At 49.5% G+C, this 25,711-nt stretch overlaps 1 protein-coding gene across 1 annotated transcript; it reads left to right on the top strand.

The window, feature by feature from the left end:
* The first annotated feature begins 773 nt into the window (after positions 1–773).
* On the top strand, positions 774–25,711 carry LOC136110808 (dynein axonemal heavy chain 9-like). The gene is made up of 13 exons (XM_071817746.1): positions 774–995; positions 3,748–3,883; positions 4,910–5,106; positions 5,201–5,625; positions 7,620–7,842; positions 10,110–10,276; positions 10,643–11,513; positions 19,299–19,451; positions 20,663–20,788; positions 21,420–21,659; positions 22,750–22,910; positions 23,943–24,099; positions 25,501–25,711. Exons 1-13 carry the CDS (start codon positions 774–776, stop codon positions 25,675–25,677), a joined length of 3,255 nt encoding a protein of 1,084 aa, XP_071673847.1. The 3' UTR covers positions 25,678–25,711.

Raw genomic sequence — 25,711 nt, 5'->3', positions numbered from 1 at the left:
GGCTTGGGACAGACTTCTCCCGGTGGGGGCCAGGGCCACCTCGTTATCCTTTCCAGCCAGATGAAATACTGTGGTTAGTGGTGAGGTTTGTGCACCGTGACTTTGGGATGGTTTAACCAGTGTTCTTGCTTGATCAGTTTTAACTGCAAAGCAGAATGGAGGAAGACAATTTGTTTCCTCTTGGTGAAAGCAAACTGCTCGCTGTTGGAATATATATTTCTGTCATCAGGCTTGTGGTATGAACAGGAACAAGTGTCCTCCCTTGGGAACTTGCAAAGCAGAATTCCTCATGCTGAAAAACTCTTTCTCCATTGCACAACAAAGATGAAGGGACTTTCCTGCAGATGAAGTTCCCTGAATCTAAATGCAGCCCTCGCTGGTACCTTGGGCTGTCACAGCCTGTGTTTGTGGGGCTGTGGGTCCCTGCTCTAGTGACAGTGGCAGGAACACTCAGCCTGTTGTCCTTGTTCTCTCTCTGGTAGCAGATTAAATCTGGGTACGGGAAAGGGGGAAGTGTCAGACGTCCCCACGGTGCTGGTGCTCCTGGCAGAAAACAGAGGCTGCAGCTGTACCATGGATTGTTGGGGTAGGAGGGAGCTAGAAGTGACTCTTTTGGTTGAGGTGGTAAGTCTCTTGTGTTAATGATGGGTGAGAAATACATGAAACCGTGGGGGAAAAGTCTTATGGAGAGTGCACAAGAGCTTGGCCATGCAGCTCTGAAAAAAAGTAGTCAATCATCTCATTTTTTACCAGGTGTCTGGGATCACATCTCCATGGTGATGGATGATGTCCATGACCTCGAGCAGAGGATACAGAAAGCCAAAAACAATGTTGAGGAGATCCAGACCATCGTGGGATCGTGGGCGTCGCCCATATTTGTGAGAAGAGATTGTAAAAGAGAATCGCTGCTGAGCCTGGAGGACTGTCAGGACCGCCTGGAACGGCGTTACAGCCTTGTCCGAGAGTCAGGGCAGAGGATTCATCTGCTGGTGAAGGTGAGGGGGGACCTTCTCCAGGGGTTTGTTGACTCTTCATAGGCTCTGGGTGTCTCTCCGCTCTGGTGAAAATGTCCAGAGCTGCTTCACCTTAAAATTAACTCCCTTAACTCATTTGAAAAACTTACCTGTTGTTGATGAAGGAATACTTTGATGGGTGAGCTGGTACAGCTGAGTGTGCGGGGCTGCTGACCAGGCACCGAGTTTGGAGCAGGAGTGGGAGCCGATGCAGCCCAGTCTGGCTCCCAGTCCTGGTTCTTGTGAAGCCACTAGAGGGGAGTCGTGCATCAGGCTTTGGGATCCTGCTCAGAGGAAAAACTCCTCCGAAATATTCACCTTAAAATGGAGAGGCAGCTGGCTGTGGCTGACCTTTCTGCTTTAGGCTTGTTGTTCCTCTGTGGGAGCAGGAGGTGACGCTGTCAGTCCAGGGAGAAGCTGAGTAACAAGAAAAAAGCTGCTGTCTGAACCCTGGGTTTTTTCCAGTGGCTTTGCCAGAGCTGAGAGTCCTCTTTGCAGAGCAGGAGAAAGCCCAAATCTCTGCGCCTCACCTGCCCAGAGGTTTTAGCGTGTCAGGGACAGCACCTTGGCTGGAAGGCAGATGGATTTTAGGTCCAGCCCACTCCTGAGGGTCACCATCTGGCCTTGGACTCTGGAGAGACTGGGCTGACCCTCTCTGGGACACTGAGCCCTTGTTGCTCACCTTACTTCACTGTCTGCACTCAGCCTTGGGCTTCTGACCCACTTCTGTACCCTCTGAACCCACGGCGAGGATTTTACTATGCCCACGTTGTCCTGCTGCTACAGCTGTGACAGGCTCAACCACCTCCAGCTACACCCAAAAGATGGGAACACTTCCTAAATTGACCGGAGAGAACATGGGGCTGTGGCCAAGGCAGAAGGGCTGGCACCGCTGCTCTGGTGGCTCACAGGGCAGGACCAACTGCAAAGCAGCATGAAGGTCCTGGGGAGGGAAAGGCACCGTGGCCCAAAATAGGATGTCCCCATGCCTCTGTCCTGCTGTGCTGGTCAAACCTGGAGGAACAGCAGCAAAGGGGCCAAGAGCTGGTCTGCTGTGTTTCCCTTGGGTGTTCAGGTCTTCTTTTGAGCAGGTGAGTCTTGAGGCTGCTGAGAGAAGAGCACAGAGAGTTTGGGTACGTGCACCCACAAGCACAGGCAGGACAGTGAGATGCTGGCTTGCATTGCCCTTTTGCACCAGGATGAGGCCTCTGGAGTAAAGGTTCAGTAGAACACCAGTGACAAGGGGGCATTGTCAAATACAAGGGCATGGGACGGTGAAGAGGGGGTGGTGCTTTCAAATGGGCATTCCCATAGTGTTCAGTCCTGTGAAGTTCCCCTTTCTCTTGTGTCAGCAAAATGTGGAGGTGAGTCTGCAAGGCACCAGAGCCCTGGCTTGCTCTGTTAACAGTTTAATCACTCAGCGTTGATGTGTAAAGTTGGGGAGCAGCAACTCTGGGTTGACTCAAGCCCAATTGGCAATGCCACTCTATCTTGAGGAGGCTGAGGCCAGACCTTCTTGCTCTCTGCAACTGTCTGAAAGGAGGCTGGAGCATGGAGGGGGTTGGTCTCTTCTCCCAAGTAGTAAGAGATAGGATGAGAGGAAGTGGCCTCAAGTTGCACCAAGGAAAGTTCAGATTGGATATTAGGAAAAAATAATTCACAGAGAGGATTGTGAAGCTTTGGAATAGGCTGCCCAGAGCAGTGGTGGAGTCACATCCCTGGAGGTGTTAACAAATGTACAGATGGGGTTCTTAGGGACATGGGTTAGTGGTGGAGTTAGGTTATGGTTGGATTCGATGATCTTGAGGGTCTCTTCCAACCAGAATGATTCTATGATCTCATGTGTGCCAAGCTGCCATGCCACTGGGAATGGCACCCTCTCCTGTGTCCCCAGAGATGAAATACAGCCAGCTTTGAACCCCTGGCAGCAGACTGCAAGCTGGACCTTACGTTTTTTTTGAGCCCGTGCCTGTGTTGAGAGCCCCTGGCAGGCTTAGGAGAAAGAGCCCTCAGAGGGCATAGCAAGGCCGGAACAGGATCACGGCAGAGCCTGGGAGGTGCAGGGGATGGATACCCAGGCTGGTCTTGTGGGTGTGGAAGAGGAGACGCAAGAAGGATGGGGCCATTCTGTGGCCTAGAAAACCGTGAATTTCCTGACTGTGAACTTGCCTGGAGGTAAGGAACGCAATAAGCTGAGAAGGGAGGCTGTAAGCCAACCCTTTGTCTTCTGATCCCAATCTTTAACTATTTTCACTTGGTTTATTTAAAAACCCTTTTCTGAATTTTAAAGTTCTCTTGTTTTGAGATGACCATTTGTAGGGCAGAGGTGTAAGCAGTCCACTTGGAAGGACTCATCCACCCAAGCTAACATTATACAGGCCACAAGGACTGAGGCTTCATGCATTGGGATGAGCCTTTGGCCCAGGTCTGCAAAGCACCCTTGAGCCCTTTGGCCTCAGAGAAGAGGGAGGAGAAGGTTGCAGGGCTGCTAAGTCTCTCACGCACTCCATTTTTACCTTGTGATTATTTTGAGTTGCTTCAGATGACAAAGCAGCCCTTGACAGAAGGAGAAAATTGTGGCCATGCTACCAGCAGCAACATCCGTCTGTCTGGTTTCTCTCCCCCCGCAGGGCTGGTACCTGTGTGCTCATTGCCATGAGTCCTCAGCTGTGGGCAGCTCTTGTAGGACAGACTCAGCCCCGCTGTATTTCAAAGTGTCGTCTTTTTCTTCCAGGAAAACCAGAGCCTCTTACTTGCAGACCCAGCATCTGACATCTGGAAGGCCTATGTGGATTACGTGGATGAGATAGTTCTGGGTGGATTCTTCACTGCCATTGAGTGCTCACTCAAGTACCTCCTCGAAAGCACAGGTAACTGCTGGTTCCTCAGCTCTGGCCGTGATACCATCTTCAGTCTCACCAAAAGGAAGTTTCTGTTTTGTGCTTTGACTTGTGGTGGTCTTTCTACTCTGCCTCTTGCATTGTCTACAGCAAGTGCTGGAGGAGCCTCCAGACTCAGAGGGTAACTCTGTCCCCTGGTCACTGGAGCAAAGCCTTGCTCAAGGGAAGGGACAGAGATGACTGTGCACCATTTGCTGGGATTTGTGAACAGACAAAATTGAGGCATCATTCCAAGTCTGTTCTTGGGCATCAGCCATCTCCTGACCTCCCATGCACAAAGCATCAAGGTGACACAACCTTTCGTTTGTGGAGAGTCTCAAGAGTTGGTTCTGTGGATGAAAGACATGAAAGAAAAACCTCCATCACTGAGGAGTGAGGAGAGGGGTCACCAAAGCAGAGCTCCTGCCTAAGGCTGCCACGGAGGGTCACTCTGCTGAGAGCAGCTGTGTCCAGCTAAAGCACATCTTCAGAACGCTTCCCTCCTGGATGTGGAGGCACACTGAGCTGGAGAATTGCATCCAGTTCCTCACCATCTTGTTAAAAACAAGCACATAATTTCACATTTGTGAAACCAGTTGGTGTTTTATTTTTTCATGCCTTTCTCCACTAAATTAAAGAGCCTCTTGGTTCCTGTTGTTTTTCTCCTCTTTAAGTACTTATGCGCTGTAATTGTTCAGCTCTCAGACTCCCTTTTGATTAGCTGAAGAGCCTGGTCTCTTTAAGGCTTCCCTCCACAGCATTTTTCCGGTCCTTAAATCACTTGTGTCTCATCTGTTCTCCAGTATCTCCTGTGGGTACCAGAACACCAGCTGGTTTGGCAGCCTCCCCTCTGCGTTGTATGCAGACACAATGTCACTGGACCCAGCGAGTGGGTGTCCCACCTGCCTGGTGTCCCTGTGGGGCATGTGTGTGTCTTGTGGTGGGATGTTAGTGGTGGCTCTAGATCACTTTTCTCCCCTTCAAAAATAACCTGGCACCTCTGTTCTTCCCTACCAGATCCCAAGGCAGGGCTTCCTCCCCTGTTTGAGGTGCAGCTGGATTTGGTGATCCCAGATTTGATATTTCAACCCTCCTTGGACCCTGGCACAAACGATGGCTTCTACGACGTGGTGGAAGGTCTTCTCAACGACATCTACCGGATCTCATCGCTGGTGCCCAGGCTGGCTGAGCACAGCGGCTTCCTCCACTACCAGGTCCGTGGCTGTGGAGCTCCCTCACGCTGTGTGGCAGTGAGGAGGTGCCACGCTGCCCCCGCATCACTGCGAGCTCCTCTCCTCTTCTCTCCAGGCTGACATGGAGGACACGGCTGACCTGGCCGACATGCGCCATGAGCTGATGGGGCGTGTGCAGGCCGTGATGGCGGCCTGCTGTGATTACCGCAGTGCCTTCGACCACTACTCCTACCTGTACGGGGAGGACAGAAAGGAGTTCTTCCGCCAGTTCCTCCTCTACGGGCACATTCTCACTGCGGCAGAAATCGAGGCCCATGCAGAGAACGGGGTCCCTGAGTCACCTCCCACGCTGCAGCAGTTCCGAGAGCAGATTGACTCCTACGAGAAGATCTATGAGGAGGTGAATCGCATCGAGCCCATCAGCATTTTCCAGAGTTGGATGAAAGTTGATGCTCGGCCTTTCAAAGCGTCTCTGCTGAATGTGATTAAACGGTGGAGCTTGGTGTTCAAGCAGCATCTCATGGACCACGTCATGCACAGGTAGGAACCGTTCTACCTCTTCTTCCCAGAACCAAAGTGGGTTTCTCTTGTGTTGGCTGGGCTTTATCATTTCACACTGATAAGCAAAAGGCTAATACAGGAGCAAGAGGAGGGGGCACACACCCCTGCCAGCTCCATCGCATCTCTGCTAACTTTCATCCCCTCGTCTCTGCTGGGAGCAGCTGGTCCAGCTGAGTGTGTAAAGTGCAAACAGTTCCACGAACTCGGTACCATCGACATCCTGCGAGCTGATGCTCCTACGACCTACTGTGTGGTGTTGGACAGGATGTCTGTTTGTCTGTTCATCCTGGTCCAACTAATCTAATCTCTTCTAGGGCTCTATGCTTATTTTGTTGAATTTGCCATCAGTAAAGCTGCATTAATGCCATGAGATACTTGCTCCGTTTCTAAATGGCAGTGCTCTTTTGAGTGCACTCTTTGTAAAAAAAGTAATTTGGGTTGCCTGGCATGAGCAGTCATGGGGAGGCAGTTTCAAGGTTACAAAAAGGAGGAGCTTTGGATGTAAGTTTTGAATTAACATGTGTTCCCTGCTCTGAATAGCTGCTCAGCCGCCTGGTCTCTGCAGGATGATGTGTTAGGTGATTTATTTGAGTAGTAGCAGCTGAAGGATGCCACAGGGCTTGGATGCTTACGAAGAAATATTTACAGACATATGTACTAGTGAAGGCTGCTGCGTGTGGTGGCTGCTGTGATCTCTTGTGTTCTTTTCAGCACGATAATTCCTGTGCAAAGAGGTTTTTGCATAGGTTAGAACAGGCATTTAGGAGTTCTTATTAAGAGCTCCTGACTCAGCAGTTTAGTCTTTAATAGGTGAAGTGTTTAGGGCTATGTTTTGGTCCAGCAGCATCCACAGAATTTAAGCGGGCACTTCAAAAGTAAGCGTTTTGAGAAGGGAAGAATGGAAAGGACCAAAGATCCAGGAGCCCATCAAGCTCTGCTAACAGTGTCCAGCAGCTGGTGAGATCAAGAAGCAGGTAGGGAAACTTCCCCCAAATAGTCTCCTTGTCTCTAACCATTCATACCTGAGGACTTTGAGAGTCATGGGTTGTACCTTTGTATCTAAAGACCTGGATGGATTTTTTTTTCTCCCACAAATGTTCGGTTGCTTTTCTGAACCGCTGTGAATTTTTAACATCTGCATCCTTCTGCAGCAGAGACTTACCCTCTGAAATAAGGCAGCGTGCGAAGAAGAATCCCTGTTTGTTGTAGCTTTACAACCTACCAGGTTCATTTGTTGAATTCTTGTATTGGAAGAGATGACATGAAAACTGTCCTTTCAAATTCACTCTCTTCAGACCACAGACCCGAGCTCACAGGTCTCCCTTATAGAATCATAGGATAGAGTCATAGAATCTGTTTGGTTGGAAGAGACCATCAAGATCACAGAGTCCAACCATAACCTAACTCTGGCACTACCCCATGTCCCTGAGAACCTCATCTATATGTCTATCCAACCCCTCCAGGGATGGTGACTCCACCACTGCCCAGGGCAGCCTGTTCCAAGGCCCGACAGCCATTTCTGTGAATAATTTTTTTCCTAATACCCAATCTGAACCTCCCCTGGAGAAATTTGAGGCCATTTTATCTTATCACTTGCTACCTGAGAGAAGAGACCAACCCCCTCCATGCTCCAACCTCCTTTCAGACAGTTGCAGAGATCAGGTCTCCCCTCATCTCCTGTTCTCCAGGCTGAACAGCCCCAGCTCCCTCAGCTGCTCCTCGTAGGACTTGTGCTCCTCAAATGCCTTTTCTCCAACCTGTGAAGTCCCAACCCATTTATCCGTTCCTCACAGGAAGCTGTACCACATCTATGGATCCCTGTGAGCATGAACTGTGGTTCTGATGCCCTCAGCATGTTGCCATGTGATGGGCAGAGTTAGCCAGGCCTTTCCCTCTCCGTGCCAGTCCAGCTGCCTGGATGATTCCGGTAGGAACTGCTCTCATTTGGTGCTTTCCTGTTTTGTGTTCTACAGCTTGTCTGACCTGGACGAGTTCATAAAAACTGCTGACAAATGGTTGAGCAAAAAGGTTGAAAAAGGCGATTATGATGGTTTGGTGGAGATCATGGGGCATCTCCTGGCCGTTAAGGAAAGGCACAGTGTCACCGATGCCACGTTCGAGCCCCTGAAGCAAACCGTCGAACTGCTGAAGACGTACGAGCAAGAGCTGCCGGAGGAAGTCTATAAGCAACTGGAGGTGGGTGAAAAGCTGCGGTGGACACGGCGGTTTGCCAAGTAGCCAGCGTCAAAGAGTATGAGCTTAAGAGCATTGCAGGAATATTTAAAGCCCCACTCCCTGTCATTAGAGGGCCTCAGTGGATAGTATTTTACTATTGTGGGATGTGCCTTAATAGCTCTAAATTTTGGAGTTATATTGAGGTTTTTCTTTTAAAGCAGAGATTAAGCCTTTTGTTATGTATGAAAAACATAGAATTGCCTGCTCCAACTCTCAGCGATTACTCTTGAAAAAAATTAATGCATTTTCAAATACATCTGTTAATTAGTTTGAATTATAATTATTTTTAAATAAGCCAGTTCTTGGCAACTGTGGAGATGGGAAGGATAATGTTGGCAGAGGAGTCGCCTTCTCATAGGACTTCAGTCCTCCACTAGGTCTATAACACCCAATCTGCTTGACCCAAAGGACATCACTGGGAGCACGTTATGAAAGTATTTCAGCACCTTTCCACATCTGGCCCTGATGAATCAATTTTTCTTTGGGGAATTCTTCTCATTTCTGGACAGGGGACCATGAGGTGAAGGTTGGAAAAGCCTGTGGGATGCCCAGCCAGCCTTGGGGAACTGGCAGCAGTCACCATGTTACGGTGGAGGAGCGTGTGGCTACATACTGATGGATACCCCTTAGTCACGGGGCGTTGTGTGCAGAGGGCTCTGTGTAGGACACCAGGTTTAAGGCAGAGCTTTTTGGGGAGAAGTTCCTCCCTCTGCTGCAGGCTTGGATGGGACCTGAGCGGGGTTTAGCAATCCCCCAGTTTTCTGCTGGTGCAGCCGTGATCCACGGATGGTTGTATCACCAAATCTGACACGGGTAAGGGTCCTAAAGATAACTGGATTCCTACAGACACCCTGAAAAACAGAAGAGCTGCATTAAATGAATGTTTTGGCTGCTACAGCAGCTTCAGTTCAGCATAAAAAATGGTGCTATGGGGAACCCAGCTCTGCTGATTCCTCTGCCCAAGAGCTGCTTGCTTGGTGCCTGTTTGTGCGTGTAGATTTGAACAACTGATCTATTTTTCTGACAGAAGAAATGAGGTATGCAGGGCAGCCATTCAGATGTAGGAGATAACAAAACAGTTTCGTTCTTTCTGGCAAGTGACAGCAACACATAGTTGAATAATTCATTCACTGCTGTACACAGTAGGAAAACCAAAGTAAGTTCCTCCAGGTACCGCTCCCTCCATGGCCATGAAGATGGATGGGCTGGAGCTGATAGTTTGTATGAGAAGGACAAGGAAGCAGCTCCATGTGTGCCCTGCTATGGTCATGGATAGTGATTTCTACAGAGACTGGAACATGAAGTGCCAGAAAGAGACCCCTCAGGAGGGACTGGCCCTGCTCTGGCCGCCTCTGCTGCCTCCAGGTTATTTCGCTTCTTTGCATAGTGTTGGTGCATCTCCATTAGTCTTCTCAACTATGTGCACTGGGATGAAAAGAAGCCCAAAGTCTTTCCTGTAGGCTGGCACAGTACCTGGGGAAGTGGGAGAGCAAAGCTGTGGGACTTGAGGACAGCAGAGCCCTGGCTGGTGTCACTGTCTGGGGTGAGGATTTGGCTCGAGAAGTCTAGTGAGAAGAGAAGAAATCAAATCTCTTTCTAAATAAAATCCCAGGTGCAAAGGGTGGATTGTTAGCAGTGCTGTGCACCAGCAGCTTGGATGCAGTCCTGAGAAAGAAACTGTCTTATTTAGTACTAATATTATACAGGCAGGCTGGAGGGATTTGCCCCAGAAAGCTCTGTAGAAGTCCTTCTGGCATAATATCTTCTGCTCCAAGAGCTGGCTGGAAATGTCCCAGGCTCTGTTTCTGAATTAGCTCTGGGAAGCCGGACGATCTGATGAACTTGCATCCTCAGCCCACCCTCCTGCCCCCAGCCAGCTCTGGGTCCCGCTGGGCTCGGTGTCAGGAGAACTGTGCTCTCTCAACCACCGAGCCATCCTGGGAGCCCAGGATCTGGTCTGGGACCCTTCTTCTGAAGTTATTTAACATGTTTTTGCAATCAGAGCAGTCAGTTTTAAAGTCTCAGTCTTCATTCGTCTTCAAAATTGTGGATAACTGATAAGTTTTATCCCAAATTGTGTTTAGCTTTTGCATCACAACAAAACTTCCTTGCAGTTTTAGGCATGGAATCTGTTGCTTTTCCTGTTCTGTGATTGTCCATAAACAGATCAGTCACATCTTATATCAAATAGCAAATACTGCCTACCGTCATTTAAATTTTGCTTGCAGGAGCTGCCAGAAAAATGGAACAATATAAAGAAGCTGGCGATAGCTGTGAAGCAGCATGTGGCTCCTCTGCAGGCGAACGAAATGACAGTTGTGCGCAAGAGCTGTGCGGCGTTTGATGTTGAGCAACACAGGTTCAGAGAGCGATTTCGGAAAGAAGCACCATTCAGGTACAGTGAAATTATAACATCAGAGAAGCCCTGAGGAAGAAAAGCTTCATGGGATCATCTCGGAGTGTCCTGAGGATGTGTTCTTGAACCCTTGCATACATTTCCTACCTGCTCACGGTGTTGTATCTGTTATGCCCTGGGTGTTTTGTCCCTGCAAACACTGTAAGGTGTTAGCAAGAGATTCAATCTGGATGCTGAGTGCACAATATTGCTTAAAGGGGTTGTCAGCAGTGCCATGTGGCTGCACCATCAATGGGTACTATAGATGTATCATGTCTGCTTTGTGTCTCAGAGGCACCATTTGTTTTATGTTTTCTTTAGAAGTTGTTACAATATCACTTATGAAGAATAAACGTTTCTTTCTAGGTTTGACACCAAAAAGCCTTATCAACTGCTGGATACAAAGCACATTGAGATTAAACAAATGGAGTCAGCCATGACCTCGATTTATGAATCAGCTGGTCTGTTTGAAGTCATAGTGCCAGACTATAAACAACTGAAGCAGTGCCGAAAGGAGCTGTGTCTTCTCAAAGAGCTCTGGGGTATGATCTCCCTTGTGGGCACTTGCCTTGATGACTGGCAGACCACCAAATGGGCGGATATTAACGTGGAAAACATGGATCTGGAGTGTAAAAAGTTTGCAAGAGAGATTCGGAATTTGGATAAGGAGGTGAGGGCGTGGGATGCTTTCACTGGGCTGGACAGCAAGGTGAAGAACATGCTGACGGCCCTGAAAGCTGTGGCAGAACTTCAAAATCCCGCCATTAGGGAAAGGCACTGGAATCAGCTGATGCAGGTGACGGGTGTGAGGTTTGTGATGGACTCGGACACCACGCTGGCTGACCTCCTGAAGCTCAACCTCCATAACTTTGAGGATGAGGTTCGTGGCATTGTGGACAAAGCGGTACGAGAAATGAGTATGGAGAAAGTCCTGAAGGAGCTAAAAATGAGTTGGAGCACCATGGAGTTTCAGTATGAGCCTCACCCCCGGACGAACATCCCGTTGCTGAAGTCAGACGAGGAACTCATAGAAACTTTAGAAGACAACCAGGTGCAGCTGCAGAATTTAATGACATCCAAATGTATTGCTTTCTTCTTGGAGGAAGTGTCCATATGGCAGAGGAAGCTGTCCACAACAGATTCCGTCATTTCTCTCTGGTTCGAAGTGCAGCGTACGTGGTCTCACTTGGAGAGCATATTCATAGGCTCAGAAGATATACGGGCACAGCTTCCTAAGGTATGAAATCCCAAATCCTATTTTTCCTGTGTGGAAAGCGTTGAAGAAGAGCCTCCATTACACAGAAGAAGGTTGTCTATATTGCCGTGTTCCCCCAAGCAGGACTGTTCTCTTGCTGCATTGCTTTCTTGGAGGCTCCCTTAATGCTACAGCAGTTTCCCCAGTGTTGCCCCAGGCTGTTTTTGTACTGTTGGTTGTGCCTGAACCCTGCTGAGAAACTGTTTTTCCTCCCCTCCACCATTGCACAGCAGATGCAGAGTTCCTGGAGGCTGAGCAGGAGGCTGCTGGCTTCCTTCAGTGGTACAGGCATGTTCCCTCTTTCCTTGGAGGGGAGAAGACGGAGATAATTACTCAGATGGTGCAAATTGTCAAATCAGAGCTGGACCAGGCAGCTTTGCAGTATCCGCTTCCCTGCCTCCAGTGCTGGTGCAGCAGGAGAGCAGCTCTTCTCCCACTTCAGCTTCAGAAAATTGAGCAGAGTTGTCACTGATGCCCTCCTCAGGGTTGTGACCTCCTCAGGGCTGTCTTTGAGTCCAGCTTCCAGTCTTATTCCCTATTCTCTTGATTATTTAGAAAATCTTCCAAGCTTGTTCCTGGCCCCGCTGGACCACTCGCAGCCCTGTGGAGGAACCTGCCTTTCACTCACGAGTGACCCACAGTTGGCTGTGTGACCCCCGTCCCTGTTCACGAGCAGCATCGCTGACAGCACCACTGTGGGACGAACACCCACGAGGGGATGTGCGCAGCCCATTGACCCCTGGACAACACACTGTTCTGTCTCCAACCCTGCACTCTGCTCTGCTTGGACTGTTCCTCCATCTGCTTCAGAGAGCACGCTGTGCTGAGTGTCCTGGGGGCAGTTTTTGGCCCCTCACACCAAGAAAGCCCTTGTGGTGCTGGAGCAAGTTGAGAGAAGGGAATGGAGCTGGTGAGGGGCTGGAGCACAAGTGTGATGGGAGCGGCTGAGGGACCTGGGGGGTTCAGCTGGAGAACAGGAGGTGAGGGGAGACCTTCTGATCTCTGAACTGCCTGAAAGGAGCTTGGAGCCAGGGGGGGTCGGGCTCTGCTCCCCAGGAACAAGCGCCAGGAGCAGAGGAAACGGCCTCAAGTTGCGCCAGGGGAGGCTGAGGCTGGATCTGGGGAACAATTTCTTCCCCAAAGGGCTGTGGGGCATTGGAACAGGCTGCCCAATGGAGTCACCATCCCTGGAAGATGTATAGATGAGGAACATGGTTTAGTACTAGATTTAGGTTATGGTTGGACTCAGTGATCTCAATGGTCTCCTCCAGCTAAATGATTCTATGATTCTGGGCACACCTCGCTCACTGGGCAATATATACAGGTGCTGATAACCAGTGCCCTGAGGCTGTACCATGTGCCAGCAAGCTCTTAATATCCAGGAGCTATCTAATGTCATGTATGAAATTGCATCATGATTTACATTTGCATCCTGCTGGGCAGCTGTCTGCATCTCAGTAGCTGTCTGGCAGTGGTATGAACCATAGAACCATAGGATGTCCTGACTTGGAAGGACCCATCAGGATTGTCAAGTCCAACTCCTGTCCCTGCACAGGACACCCCACAATTCACCCCATGTGTCTGAGGACGTTGCCCAGTCTCTCCTTGAACACTGTCAGGTTGGGGCTGTGACCCCTCCCTGGGAGCCTGTTCAGTGTCCAGCACCTCTGGGTGAAGAACCTTTTCCTCATGTCCCACTGACCCTCCCTGGCACATCTTCTGCCGTTCCCTGGGTTCTGTCACTGTCACAGAGAAGAGCTCAGCCCTGCCCCTCCTGCTCCTGCTGAGGAACCTGCAGCCCCATGAGCTCTGCCCTCAGTCTCCTCTGCTCCAGCTGAGCAAACCCAGGGACTTCAGCCGCTCCTCATACGGTTTCCCCTCCGAACCCTTCACCAAGTTCATGTCCCTCCTCTGGACACCCTCCAGTAGCTTTATCTCCTTTTCTCCTGTGTCCCCAGCCCTGCACACAGTGAATGCTCCAGGTGAGGCCGCCCCAGCACAGAGCAGAGCGGGACAATCCCCTCCCTGCCCGGCTGGCCGTGCTGTGCTGGATGCACCAGGACACGGGGCCCTCTTGGCTCCAGGGACACAGGTGGCTCAGTCAGCAGCTTCTCTTCCGTAAAAGAAAGACTGAAGCTCAAAGTCTCTGTAGCTGAGCACCCTCAGGATGCATCCAGGGCTGGGGGGATGTGCTGACAGGCTGTGGGATGCTCACCTGGAGCTGGATCTGTGGCGTGAGTGTAGGGAGGGCTCAACCTTCCAGATGGAGCCTTGCTCCTGGGGCTGAACACAGGGTAGCGTGGAAGTGTTACCTGGACTGCTTGGAACACTTGTTCAGTGTCCCGCCTCACTTAGGAGGCCTGACCTGGGAAGAAGGGAGGAGCAGAGATGTTTTGAACATAGCTTGCTTTATTCTTCAGTGTTTAGCTCCAGAAATTCAGAGTCCCTGTTAGATATGGAGCATAATTGTTGATGTGGGCCTCCGGTGCTGAGGTGGGGTTTCCATACCCTCATTGAAGGCAAGGAAGGGCTCTCCTCTACAAGAGTCATCATACCCGTTTTGTGGATGGGTGTTGGGATTCCTGTGCTGTAGCAGGAGGGGAGGAGTGCACTCGCATGGGGCTGGGAGCCTTTCCACGGTGTGGGAGCATCTCCTGCTGCTGCAGCCAGGGAAACTTGGTACTTCACCTGGACATGGGAGAGAGAGATTTATGAGGTTTTCCAAGGGGAATTAAATCCCATGAAAATGGTTGGTCCTAGACATTGCCTCCTGCATGGAGCACTTTATCCACAACCCCTTTGGGATACAGTGACAAGAAGGCAAGTGCCTGTTTGAAGACCAGTTTCAGGCAAGTCAGTGGAAGAGCCATTCTGGAATGGTGGAGGGGTCCCTGTCTGCACTGGACAGAAGGTTTTCCCCTCAACCCAGAGACAGCACCCAGAGGATGGAGACCTTTAGCACAAAATCCATGTTTTACCATGAACATGTTTGTGTTGCTTTTTAGGACTCCAAACGCTTTGAAGGGATTGATGCGGACTTTAAAGAACTGGCCTATGAAACTCAGAAAACCCCAAATGTGGTTGAGGCCACCAATAAACCAGGTCTGTCCCAACAACTGGAGGACATTCAGAGTAGGTAGGTACAACTTCAGTCCCAGGATTTTGTCAGAGACTGGGATCAGCTCTAATAAGTTGGTTTAACCTGTGCTCCAAGGCTTTCCTTCTGGACTGTGCGTTCTTTGCATTCACACATTGAGTCTTTTTATTCATGATCCATCACCCTGAAGCCCCCAAGGTGGATTCTGGCTTTGCGTATGTGCAAACTCTTATCTTGAATATTGATTTGCACACATACAAAGCTAGGCACTCAGTTGGTTTTAATAACATGTGGCCTCACTGCCACCCCAAATTTGGTGTCTTAAATATCTATTTAGCAGTCCAAGCAGGGATATCTGCAGCAGAGCTGATCCCATGTGCTTTAATTAACAAAATTATCTTGGTGTGTGTACCCTTCACAGATGGTATAACTAAACTCCCTGAGAAAGACCTTAATGTCCAGAGATGGATACAGTTCTCACCTAACATATGAGCTACTCTACCTGGAACACACCTAACAAGTTAACGTGATAGCTGTTGTGTCAGTAATAACTATCCATTTAAAATAGAGATCTAATTTTACTTCCTAAACAGATAAGGCCCGTGTTCCCCACAGAGGACTAACTGCGTGTTATTTATGAACTTTGAAAGCTCAGCAGCAGTTTAACATGTAAACACTGAGAGATTCATTTTAGAACGGAGCAAACAAGTTTCTTTTCAGGCTTCACAAGCACAAAAAGCTGAGTAGGTTTGAATCAGACTTTAAAATGTGCTCATTAGAATAAAAGCAGTTTTGGAAGCTTTCATCCTAGTGTGAAATCACCTGTGGCAGTTGAGAGCTTGTCTAAAACAGTAAGTCAGACTGCAAAGCCTTTCTAGCCTCTTCTTCCACCTGTGTTTCTGCTTTTTGGTGAGGATTCTCTGACTCTTTGTCTGTTTGACCCTTGGGAGTGGAGAGAGATCTATGAGTTACTATGTGCTTTGTTATCTATTTGGAAAATGCTGTAAAGGACCAGCCTGCAGGCTCAGCTCATGTCTGGCATTTCCCCATGGGAGGGGAGAATCTGCTCGATAACCCAAACTGTAGCACGACACATTAAAGGATATTCACCCGCCTGTCCTGGGCTCTATTTTTCTGCTCTTCTCCCCAGGTTGTCCCTGTGTGAGAAGGCTTTGGCTGAATATTTGGACATGAAAAGATTGGCCTTTCCCAGATTTTACTTTGTTTCTTCAGCAGATTTATTGGATATTCTTTCCAATGGCACCAACCCACAGCTGGTAAGCCTTGCACTATGTCACCTTCACATTTTCCAGCTGTCAGTAATGTCAGGGTGGAAGATGCTGTCTAGGGACTCAGCTGTAGCTTATCCTTTCTTGAGTGCCTTTTCTCCCACCCTCACTTGGATTAACAATAACTCTTTCACTGCTGGCCTTCATCTGTCGTCTCTGAAAGGCAATGCGCACACCGTATGTTGTCCCATCTGTCCCTGGTGATGCTTGCAGATGGTTCTGAAAGCACTGCACAGAGCAGAGCTATGTTCTTGATACCATAAAAACAGTGGGTTTGTTTCTGCTGGGATACAGTGAGGTCGGGGGAAACCATTTCTTGAGGATCTCAGCCAAAACTTGTTGCTGAGCTTGGTTCCCCAAGCTGGGATGCCAGCAAACAGCATCTGTTGTTGAAAGAGCCACAGACCGATCATTCAAATGTGACAGTGTTGACAACCGAGGGCTTGGAGACGTCTCTGTTTTTAGGCAGAGGAGACATCTGCTAGTCAGCCACTTCTTCCTTCCCCCATGCAAAGGTCTTTGGGATGGCCTGTTCACAGGGGAAGAGCAGAACACAGCCTGGAAGAGGTAAGACAGCTGGTGGTCAGACAGTGGCTGTGGCCAAGGCAGGACTTCCTTGGGTTGCCACCCACCCCTGCACAGCTCTGCTTGGCCTTGTTTGGGACGCATCTTTTATTCAGAGGTTGGTGCGTAAAACCAGTCAAAACGTTCACAGCAAAAGGCGAGTGTTGGATGATGAACAAAGTCCTAATTCTGTCTTTTGGTAGCGAGTATTTTCACTTTCTTCAGGCTTTCCACCATTTTCAGTATTGATGTGAGCACAGGAATGGAGCAGGTTTGCATGTGTATTTGGAAATGCTGTTGTTTACCTCTAACCTTTAACGCTGCTTCTATCTGTGTCTGCTGCTGGGTGATTTCAGCCCACAGAGTATCATAAATACATAGTTGATTGATATTTAAAATGAAGAGGAAAAAAAAACCACAGGAAGCAAAGATACTGTGTTGAAATGCTCTATTGAGTAAGAAGAAATTCCTGGTGTTTTCTGTTATTCAAAAGTATTTGCAGTAAAATCAAAGTAAATGTCAAGCAGTATCATACATAGATACACTCTCAGCCTTCCCAATGTAGTTTCAAAGTCTGATGATTCCTAAAGGAGGATTAAATACACAATGACATTATCCTCGTGAACTGGGTGCTGAACTTGTGCAGACTCAGGTGCGCTCGGGCTCTGGCAGCAGGATCGCAGCAAGTGCTGGGGTTGTGTCCGAACCCTCCAGACTGGACAGGGTCTGGGAAGGGGCAGCTGGGGATTTGTGACCAGAAGCTTCTACATGTAAGAAAAAGTTTCTACGGTTTACTTACGGTTTGAAAAGAGATAAGCTTATGGCCTCAAGATACGCTTAATGGCCTCAAGTTGTGCCAGGGGAGGTTCAGATTGGATATTGTAAAAAAATTCTTCCCAGAAAGGGCTGTGGGGCATGGGAACAGGCTACCCAGGGCAGTGCTGGAGTCACCATCCCTGGAGGGGTTTAAAAGACATTTAGACGAGGTTCTTAGGGACATGGATTAGTGCCAGAGCTAGGGTATGGCTGGACTTGATCCTGAGGGTTTCTTCCACCCAAAATGATTCTGTGATCTGGGGGGATGCTGAGTGCCCTGTGCTTCTCAGAGTCACTTAGCACCTCCCAGGGTTTGGCCCTGCTTGTATGTGTGTGAGAAGCTGCGTCCACTTGCAGCACAGCTCATGAGAGGGAGGGTTGTAGTTCTTTGTGAGTCAGTGAGTCAGAATTAGATGGACAAATCCACCTCCACCCTTCCTTCTCTGAAAGCATCAGAGCATTGGGCATCTCACGCAGAATCCCAGAATGTCAGGGTTGGAAGGGACCTGGAAAGCTCATCCAGTCCAGTCCCCCCATGGAGCAGGAACACCCAGCTGAGGTTCCACAGGAAGGGGTCCAGGGGGTTTGAATGTCTGCAGAGAAGGAGACTCCACAACCTCCCTGGGCAGCCTGGGCCAGGCTCTGACACCCTCACTGAGAAGAAGTTTCTTCTCAAATTTCAGTGGAACCTCCTGTGTTCCAGTTTGAACCCATTCCCCCTTGTCCTATCACTGGTTGTCACCGAGGAGAGCCTGGCTCCATTCTCCTGACACTCCCCCTTTATATATCTGTAAACATGAATGAGTCCCCCCTCAGTCTCCTCTTCTCCAGCTCCAGAGCCCCAGCTCCCTCAGCCTTTCCTCACATGGGAGATGCTCCACTCCCTTCAGCATCTTGGTGGCTGCGCTGGACTCTCTCCAGCAGTTCCCTGTCCTTCTGGAGCTGAGGGGCCACAACTGGTCACAATATTCCAGGTGTGGTCTCCCCAGGGCAGAGCAGAGGGGCAGGAGAACCTCTCTGACCTACTGACCACCCCCTTCTAACCCACCCCAGGTACCATTGGCCTTCCTGGCCACAAGGGCCCAGTGCTGGCTCATGGTCACCCTGCTGTCCCCAGGACCCCCAGGTCCCTTTCCCTCATTTCTCATCTCCCCTATGGGAGTTTTTCTACCTCTCTGCTGTAATTGAGAGAGGCAGCTCCTGTCTGGGACTGCTTTGGGAGCTTCCCCTTTCTGTGGGGACGTCAATCCTAGGAGAATCTCACCTTCATTGGCGTGGGGCGCGCAGTGATGCAGTTGTGTGTTACGCAGTGGTCTGGAAGAAGTGCTGGTGACCTGCTCAGCTCCCAGCAGGCAGATGCTGATGTTGAGAGCCCACAGCATCTCCCTGTTGGCTTTGCAGACTCAGATGGAGGTGAACAGGAAAGAACTGAATTATTCTTTTCCTTCTGGAAGAGTGCTTTTGGTGAACATGGTTGTTCTATAGGAGGTCTGGGCTGTTTATCATAGGTCTTAGGCAGAAATAAAGATCTTTCTTCTCCATGAAAGAGAATTTAGGATATTTCACTAGCACAAAATCAGTTTCTAGTAGTGGAAAAACAGGAAAGTTCATAGTGAAGAAAACTCCACGTTGTGCTGAGAATAGGATGAGGTGGAGAAATGGCTACAGACTTCTCATCACTACATGTAGGGAAATTTGGGGTAGGAGTCATGAGGTGTTTCAATGTTTTCTATGCTTTTGCTCTGTATGGAAGATTTCCCAATGGAGAAACATGATTTATTAAGGCATGTCTGTTTTCTAAATTACGTAGAAATAGGTGGAAGTATTACAAGAGATAGCAAGAGGCTTTTGTTGGCAGTATCTTGGCCACATTTGAGAAGATGTGGTGCTACCTAAATATCCAAGATATTTTGTTAACATGATTTTGCTTGTGACATGTATAGTGATCTCCATTCCGCTCGTCCTATCTCGGTTGCTTTATTTATACAACCCGTTTTGCAGGTGCAACGTCATCTTTCCAAACTCTTTGACAGCTTGGCCAGGATGAAATTCCAGCTGGACTCTGAGCAAAAGCCAACCAGGGTTGGCCTGGGAATGTACAGTAGAGAGGAGGAGTACGTCAGCTTCAGCGAGCCCTGGGACTGCAGTGGGCAGGTGAGAGGGAAGTCCTTGTCTATCAAAACTGTCCGGTGGAGTCTGCTCCCCTGCCCCTCGTGTGAGATCCCTTGCCAAGACGTCATAGAGCTTCACTGCTCTCCCCTGGTGCATGAGAAAAGCTGGAAGAGGTGGTGATTTAGTACCTCCTGACACCACAACCTTTCGTGTCACTCTGGATAGGTCCTCACTAAGGGGGGACGTGGATGTCGCAGTCCACTGTGAGAGAAAGAGCTGTGCCGTTTTTCTGACTAGGTTTTTAATTTGATTTTTTCTAAGACCTTTTGAAGGTTAGTCTTAAAGCTTGCTACAAATATCCTCGGTGAGGGAGGGGATGCAGACTGAAAAGAGACTAAGCTATTCCATAGTACCTCTGCACGGGTGTGTTTGGCAGGAGAAGGCCTTTTACCTGTTTCTCAAGTCTTCATTATTTCATACCACGAGTGAAAGTATGAAATGTAAGAATCAAGCTACTGCTCAGCTTATCTATCCTGGTAGTTTCACCTTTCTGCACGGTCTATTACAGGAAGCTAAAGTACGTAATACCGGCTACTGAGCTCCCCAGCAATGGAGCTTGCTGCGTTCAGTCTGTCTTCTTGTTGAGGGCTTTGCCTGTGAAATATGAAATTCAGCAGGAATTGTGTTCCCAAGTTTGGCAGCATCTTTCTTCTGCTGCTGGCAGACTGCCCACATCCCACCAGGGATTCTGTCATGGCCTGGAGGTGGAACACACCTGACCAAATTATTCATTGACGGAGTTCATTTTGGTTCCTCCTGTAGCTAGAGTTCAAGAAAAAAATCTGTCTTCTGTTCTTGGTGTCTGGAAGTAGATGCTAATCCTACAGTACCAGAATTAGCCAAATCTACCCAGTCTGAAGGAGGCTGTGAGGTTTGGTTAACTCATAGAATGTCCTGAGCTGGAAGGGACCCACCAGGATCATGGAGTCCAAGTCCTGTCCCTGCAGTGACAACCCCACAGGTCACCCCGTGTGTCTGAGGACGTTGTCCAGTCTCTCCTTGAACACTGTCAGGCTGGGGCTGTGACACCTCCCTGGGAGCCTGTTCAGTGTCCAGCACCTCTGGGTGAAGAACCTTTCCCTCATGTCCAGTCTAAAGAGAACTGAGATGCTTGCCTCATTTCCTATCTTCACTAATTACCAAAGGCACTTAAGAAGAGCAAATGTGCTACTGGGATTTAATCTCTTTTCCAGGTTGAAGTCTGGCTCAGTCATGTACTAGACAGCATGAGGGCTACTGTGAGAGATGAGATGACAGAAGCCGTCATGGCTTATGAGGAAAAACCAAGGGAACAATGGCTCTTTGACTATCCTGCCCAGGTATCTGCCACTGCTTCTTATCACCACTCAGGCTGGCTCGTGGAAAGGTAGCTCTTGGGTTCCCCATCAGTCCTGCCCTTCCCTTCTTTCAGCAGCTGTGGACAGGCATGTTTCTGGCCTCCACCTTGCTATCCAGGAGAGAGGGAGGATGAGTTGTCCTTTATCCTGGCGGTCTCCTGATGGAGTTTTCAGGCTGAGCTCCATGCTCTGGTTGGGGCTCTTGGTTGGGTGACAGAGCCCAGGGGCTTGGGCAGTGCAGTCTGTACAGCCAGAGCAGTGAGAGGTGCAGCAGGAAGGCAAAGTGGTGAGGCCTGATAAGAGTGAAGAGCCCCTCAGATGCACCTCTGACAACCTCGTGGTCTCCAACTCTTCCTCCTCTGCTGTGTCAGGCATGTGAAAGGTGCTGATTTACTTATAACTAGCTGCTAAATGTGTCTATCACTGATATGGTGTTTTAAATGAATGTCATGGAGCAGATCCTTGTTGTACTGTCTGCTGTGACTACTGTATGAAAAAATACTTAATTTCATGTCACGGATGTTTCATCCTTGATCTCCCTGTGGATCCGACACTCTTGAACATAAGGAAGCTTTGGTATTTTCCCTGATACTGAACCAGCCTATTTCCCTAGGTGGCGCTTTGCTGCACCCAGATCTGGTGGACAACCGAGGTTGGGATTGCCTTTGCCAGGGTGGAGGAAGGCTACGAGAATGCGATGAAGGAATATCACAAGAAGCAAGTGACCCAGCTGAACACCCTCGTTACCATGCTGATCGGGCAGCTCTCCAAGGGCGACAGACAGAAAATCATGACCATTTGCACCATCGACGTGCATGCTCGGGATGTGGTGGCAAAGATGATAGCACAGAAGGTTGGTGTTGGCAGTTCAGCACAGTTCTGTGGGTGCTGGAGAGGGGGCTTCAGGGGGCCCAACCACTGGCCATTCAGATCACTGCCGGTCTCAGTGGGAGACGTATGACTAAATTTATTTCTACAATGTTTGTAGTAAGTGTGCAGAAAGCCCCTGTAAGCCTGCAGAGCTGTGCTGTGTCATGGCCCTGCAACACCAACTTGTAGTTGCTGCAGATTCACACCAGGAGTGAGAGCGCGGCCCTGCGTCCTGGTGCCAAGACATGTGCTGGTGGATGATGGTGGTGTGTTGGGAGGCTGCTGGACTCAGTCTCAGTTTTGACTTTAGAAAGTAAGAAAAAGCATTCAAGCTTTGTTCTTTGTAGCGTCCTTTGTCTGGTGTGGGGCCACAGGGACTTATGTGGGACTCCCTTCTCCTGCAACACCTCTCCCACACTACTCCCCTGTCCCTGACACCATGCCAAGTGTTTAGCCTTGCAGGTGGGTGGGAAGATGCCCTGAATGTATTGGGTTGTGGCTCTTCCCTCATCTGTGTCATCTCAGAGGCAGCCAGGCTGCTCACAGGGTTTCTGTCTTCAAGGCTCAGCTGGGCTCAGTGGTGCCTCGGTCCAGCCTGGGGTGAAGTGATGCATCTGGACCTGCCTGCTGGTTGTGCAGAGAGCGCTGGCCATGCCTGTCTTTGTCCACCTGTCCCCAGTCTGTTTCCTTGGTGCTGTCTGCAACCTCTTCCTTGTCTAGATGGCCTCTGCTCCTTCTCTCACTCTGGTTGCATTATGAGACCTTCTTCATGACTTGCTGCTTCTTAAATCTATTCAGGAGTCTTTTTGTAAGGCTCTTTCTCTTGGCCATTAATTTTTTCCTCTCCCACCAATGTGGTCACTAATTTGGTTCCTCCCCTTTACTGATGGGAGATGGGGAGGTGACATTTCTCACCGCATTGCAAGGAGGCGGCCTTCCTCACCACACCTGCCTTGCAGTGAGGACCAGTCATCCCCCATGAAAATTTTATAGCAGTCGCTATTTTGGCCCCCGAGCTGCATGTGTCTGGCATCCCCGGCCTTCCTGTGATGGTGTTTGTGGGTGTGTTGCAGGTGGACAATGCCCAGGCCTTCATTTGGCTGTCACAGCTCCGGCACAGATGGTCAGATGAGGAACGGCGCTGCTTTGCCAGCATCTGTGACGCCCAGTTCCTGTACTCCTATGAATACCTTGGCAATACCCCTCGGCTTGTGATCGCTCCGCTGACCGACAGGTAAGTCCCTGGGACACAATGTCATAGCTGGGCTTTGCCACACAGGTAGAGAGAGAGATGCCAACCAAAGATGGATTTAGTTCAGACACCTGTATCCCTCTTGTTCTGTCTCCATGTCCCAGCACTCCAGTGGTCGAGCTCTAACTCTTATCTGGTTTTTGGTGGTACCCTCTGGGGAATTTGTACATCAGATCCCTGGGTGGGATTCAGCTCACACATTAAAACACTTGTGGGTGTCTTCCTGTGCGCAAGATGTCCGCAGTCCATAAAGCTGGTGAGTCTAGAGAGCTTTCATCCCATCTTGAAGCAGACATCTACCTGGTTGCCTCAGTGGGGACACCTAGGGTTTCTTGAGATACTCTGTGTTGTCCCACCTGGCTTCCAGCTGCCAATCCAGAAGTGTAAAAGTCTCCTATGGACCCCTTGTCATATCTCTCCACCCTATGTGACATTTCAGCAACCAAGAGCATCTCAGGTGGCTCTAGTCACCTGTGTTAGTCAGCTGCGTCAAGCCCCCAGGTATCATCAGGTTTTGTTGGCTATATTGACTACACCTCTGTGGCTTATACAGGTAGTATAGATACTCACATGTGGACACCACCCCAGTGTCCATCATCAACATGATGGAGAAACTTTGGGACTTGCTGCAGCTTTGAGTTGGGTTCACTCATAGGCCACCTGAGCAGGTTTCTGTCAGTGACAGGTCTTCCAGAAAAGCTGTCCTTTTCTCATACTGCCTGAGATGTGCCCAATATCCATGAGTTGTATGAGGATCCAGAGAGAACACAAGCTGGACATGAAGAGGTTTGGGCAGACCTTGGTGGAAGATGAGTATCTCTTGGAGAAAACAGAGCTGAGCAGAGGTGGTAATTAATGCCAAGAAGGCTTTCAGCTCAGACATGACCCCTGCTCACGTACAGCTTTTCAGAGGAGAGGCTCTGCTGAGTGCAATGCTCTAGTGCTATTGCCCTGCAGCCCACAGTTGACCTATTGGACATATTTCCTTTTTTCATTCATCATTCACTGTGAAAGATGTTACATCACCCTGACCCAGTCACTGCACCTGACCATGAGCGGAGCACCTGCAGGCCCTGCGGGCACTGGCAAGACGGAGACTACGAAAGATTTGGGGCGAGCCCTGGGCATCATGGTGTACGTGTTTAACTGCTCCGAGCAGATGGACTACAAGGTATGGCTCCCACCTCGGCTGCAGTGCGGTCACATGGGGCTGGGGATGCTCAGGGCCCGAGCAAACCTGAAGGATGAGAGTAATCCAATGGTACCTGGGGTGCATTAGGAGAGGTATGACCAGCAGGTCAAGGGAGGTTGTTCCTTCCGCTCTGCTCTGCCCTGGTGATGCCACATCTGGAGTTGTGTCCAGTTCTGGGCTCCCCAGTTTAAGAAGGAATAACTGCACAGAGTCCAGCAGTGGGCTACAAAGATGCTGAGGGGTCTGGAGCTTCTTTCTTGTGAGGAGAGACTGAGAGAGCTGGAGCTGTTGAGCTGGAGAAGAGAAGCTGAGAGGGATCTGATCAATGGATCAATATCTCAGGGTGGGTGTCAGAGGATGGACCAGACTCTGTTCAGTGGTGCCCAACGCCAGGGTGAGGGGCAACGGGCACAGACTGAAACACAGGAGGCTCCATCTGAACACGAGCAGAAACTTGTTTGCTGGGAGGTGCCAGAGCCTGGCCCAGGCTGCCCAGAGCGGGTGTGGAGTCTCCTTCTCTGAGACATTGAAACCCGCCTGGACCCACCTGTGTGATCTGCTCTGTGACCCTGCGTGAGCAGGGCTTGGACTGGGGGATCTGCAGAGGTCCCTTCAGCCCCACCAGGCTGGGATTCTGTGATCACCTCTCTCCAAATCCCTGCTACACTCCTTTAAGCTGAATGCCTTTTCCTTCTCCTCCCGTTCCTTCTCTAAGATTTGCACAAGGTTCTTCAGGAGGCAGAGACCCGAACTATCTTCTCTGCCTCATTATGCATTTCCCTTCCTTTCTGGAGTTAGATTTCATGTGTAATTCTTCAAAAATGTTGGTCTGTTCAGTTGAGACCAAGGCTGTGCTGATAGTTGGACCCTGGTCGTTTCTTCTCGGCGTGCTCGCGACCTGGCAGCCCCTGGCACGGGGAGGGACCTGTCCTGGTTTTCTCAGGATCCTCTCCCAGAATAAACCCAAAACACAGTGAACCTTCAGCCGCTACAGAGCACTGAATCATTAGGCTGAGTCTTGCTCTCTGCCAGTCTGGCACGGTACAGTGATTTTGGTAGCCTCGGATCATATTTCATTTAGCTTATGGGCTCTCCCAGGAAACGGGACCATCAGTAATTCAGCACAAGTGACCTTTAAATGAAACTGGTGCACAGATATATCGAGAAAGTGCAATTAGCAGATAAAGTGGCAAGCTGCGCAGAGCTATAAATATTATAATTGAGTTGTGCCTGCTGTTTCCATGCACTTTTCTAAATACCCACAATAGACTGTAAATTGCTATAAATAAACAGGCTGGGAAATAAAATCAATTTTTTGCTGGAGTTGATTCCATTTATGATTTCACTCCTGTAATCTTTGTTTTTGTTCTGTTTTTCCAGTCTTGTGGGAATATTTACAAAGGCCTTTCCCAGACGGGAGCCTGGGGCTGTTTTGATGAATTTAACAGGATCTCAGTTGAGGTCCTTTCTGTGGTTGCTGTACAGGTGAGTGGAGAAACACTCATAAATAAATACACACAGAGCAGAGCCATTCTGCAGTCTTTGGAGCAAGGGTAAAAATGGCAATTGCATATTGCCGGTTTCAGTTCTG

The sequence above is a fragment of the Patagioenas fasciata genome, chromosome 21 (genome assembly GCF_037038585.1).
Source record: "Patagioenas fasciata isolate bPatFas1 chromosome 21, bPatFas1.hap1, whole genome shotgun sequence".
NCBI lineage: Eukaryota > Metazoa > Chordata > Aves > Columbiformes > Columbidae > Patagioenas > Patagioenas fasciata.
Note: the sequence above shows the minus strand (reverse complement) of the source record. Positions and strands in the feature narration are given on the sequence as shown.

What these genes read in the sequence shown, in the direction of transcription:
- LOC136110808 (XM_071817746.1), top strand. Translation starts at nt 774, where the DNA reads ATGGTGATGGATGATGTCCATGACCTCGAGCAGAGGATACAGAAAGCC. An exon ending in GGATTCATCTGCTGGTGAAG is followed by an intron (nt 996 to 3,747) that starts GTGAGGGGGGAC and finishes TTTTTCTTCCAG; the next exon opens with GAAAACCAGAGCCTCTTACT. An exon ending in TACGGGCACAGCTTCCTAAG is followed by an intron (nt 11,514 to 19,298) that starts GTATGAAATCCC and finishes CCCGTTTTGCAG; the next exon opens with GTGCAACGTCATCTTTCCAA.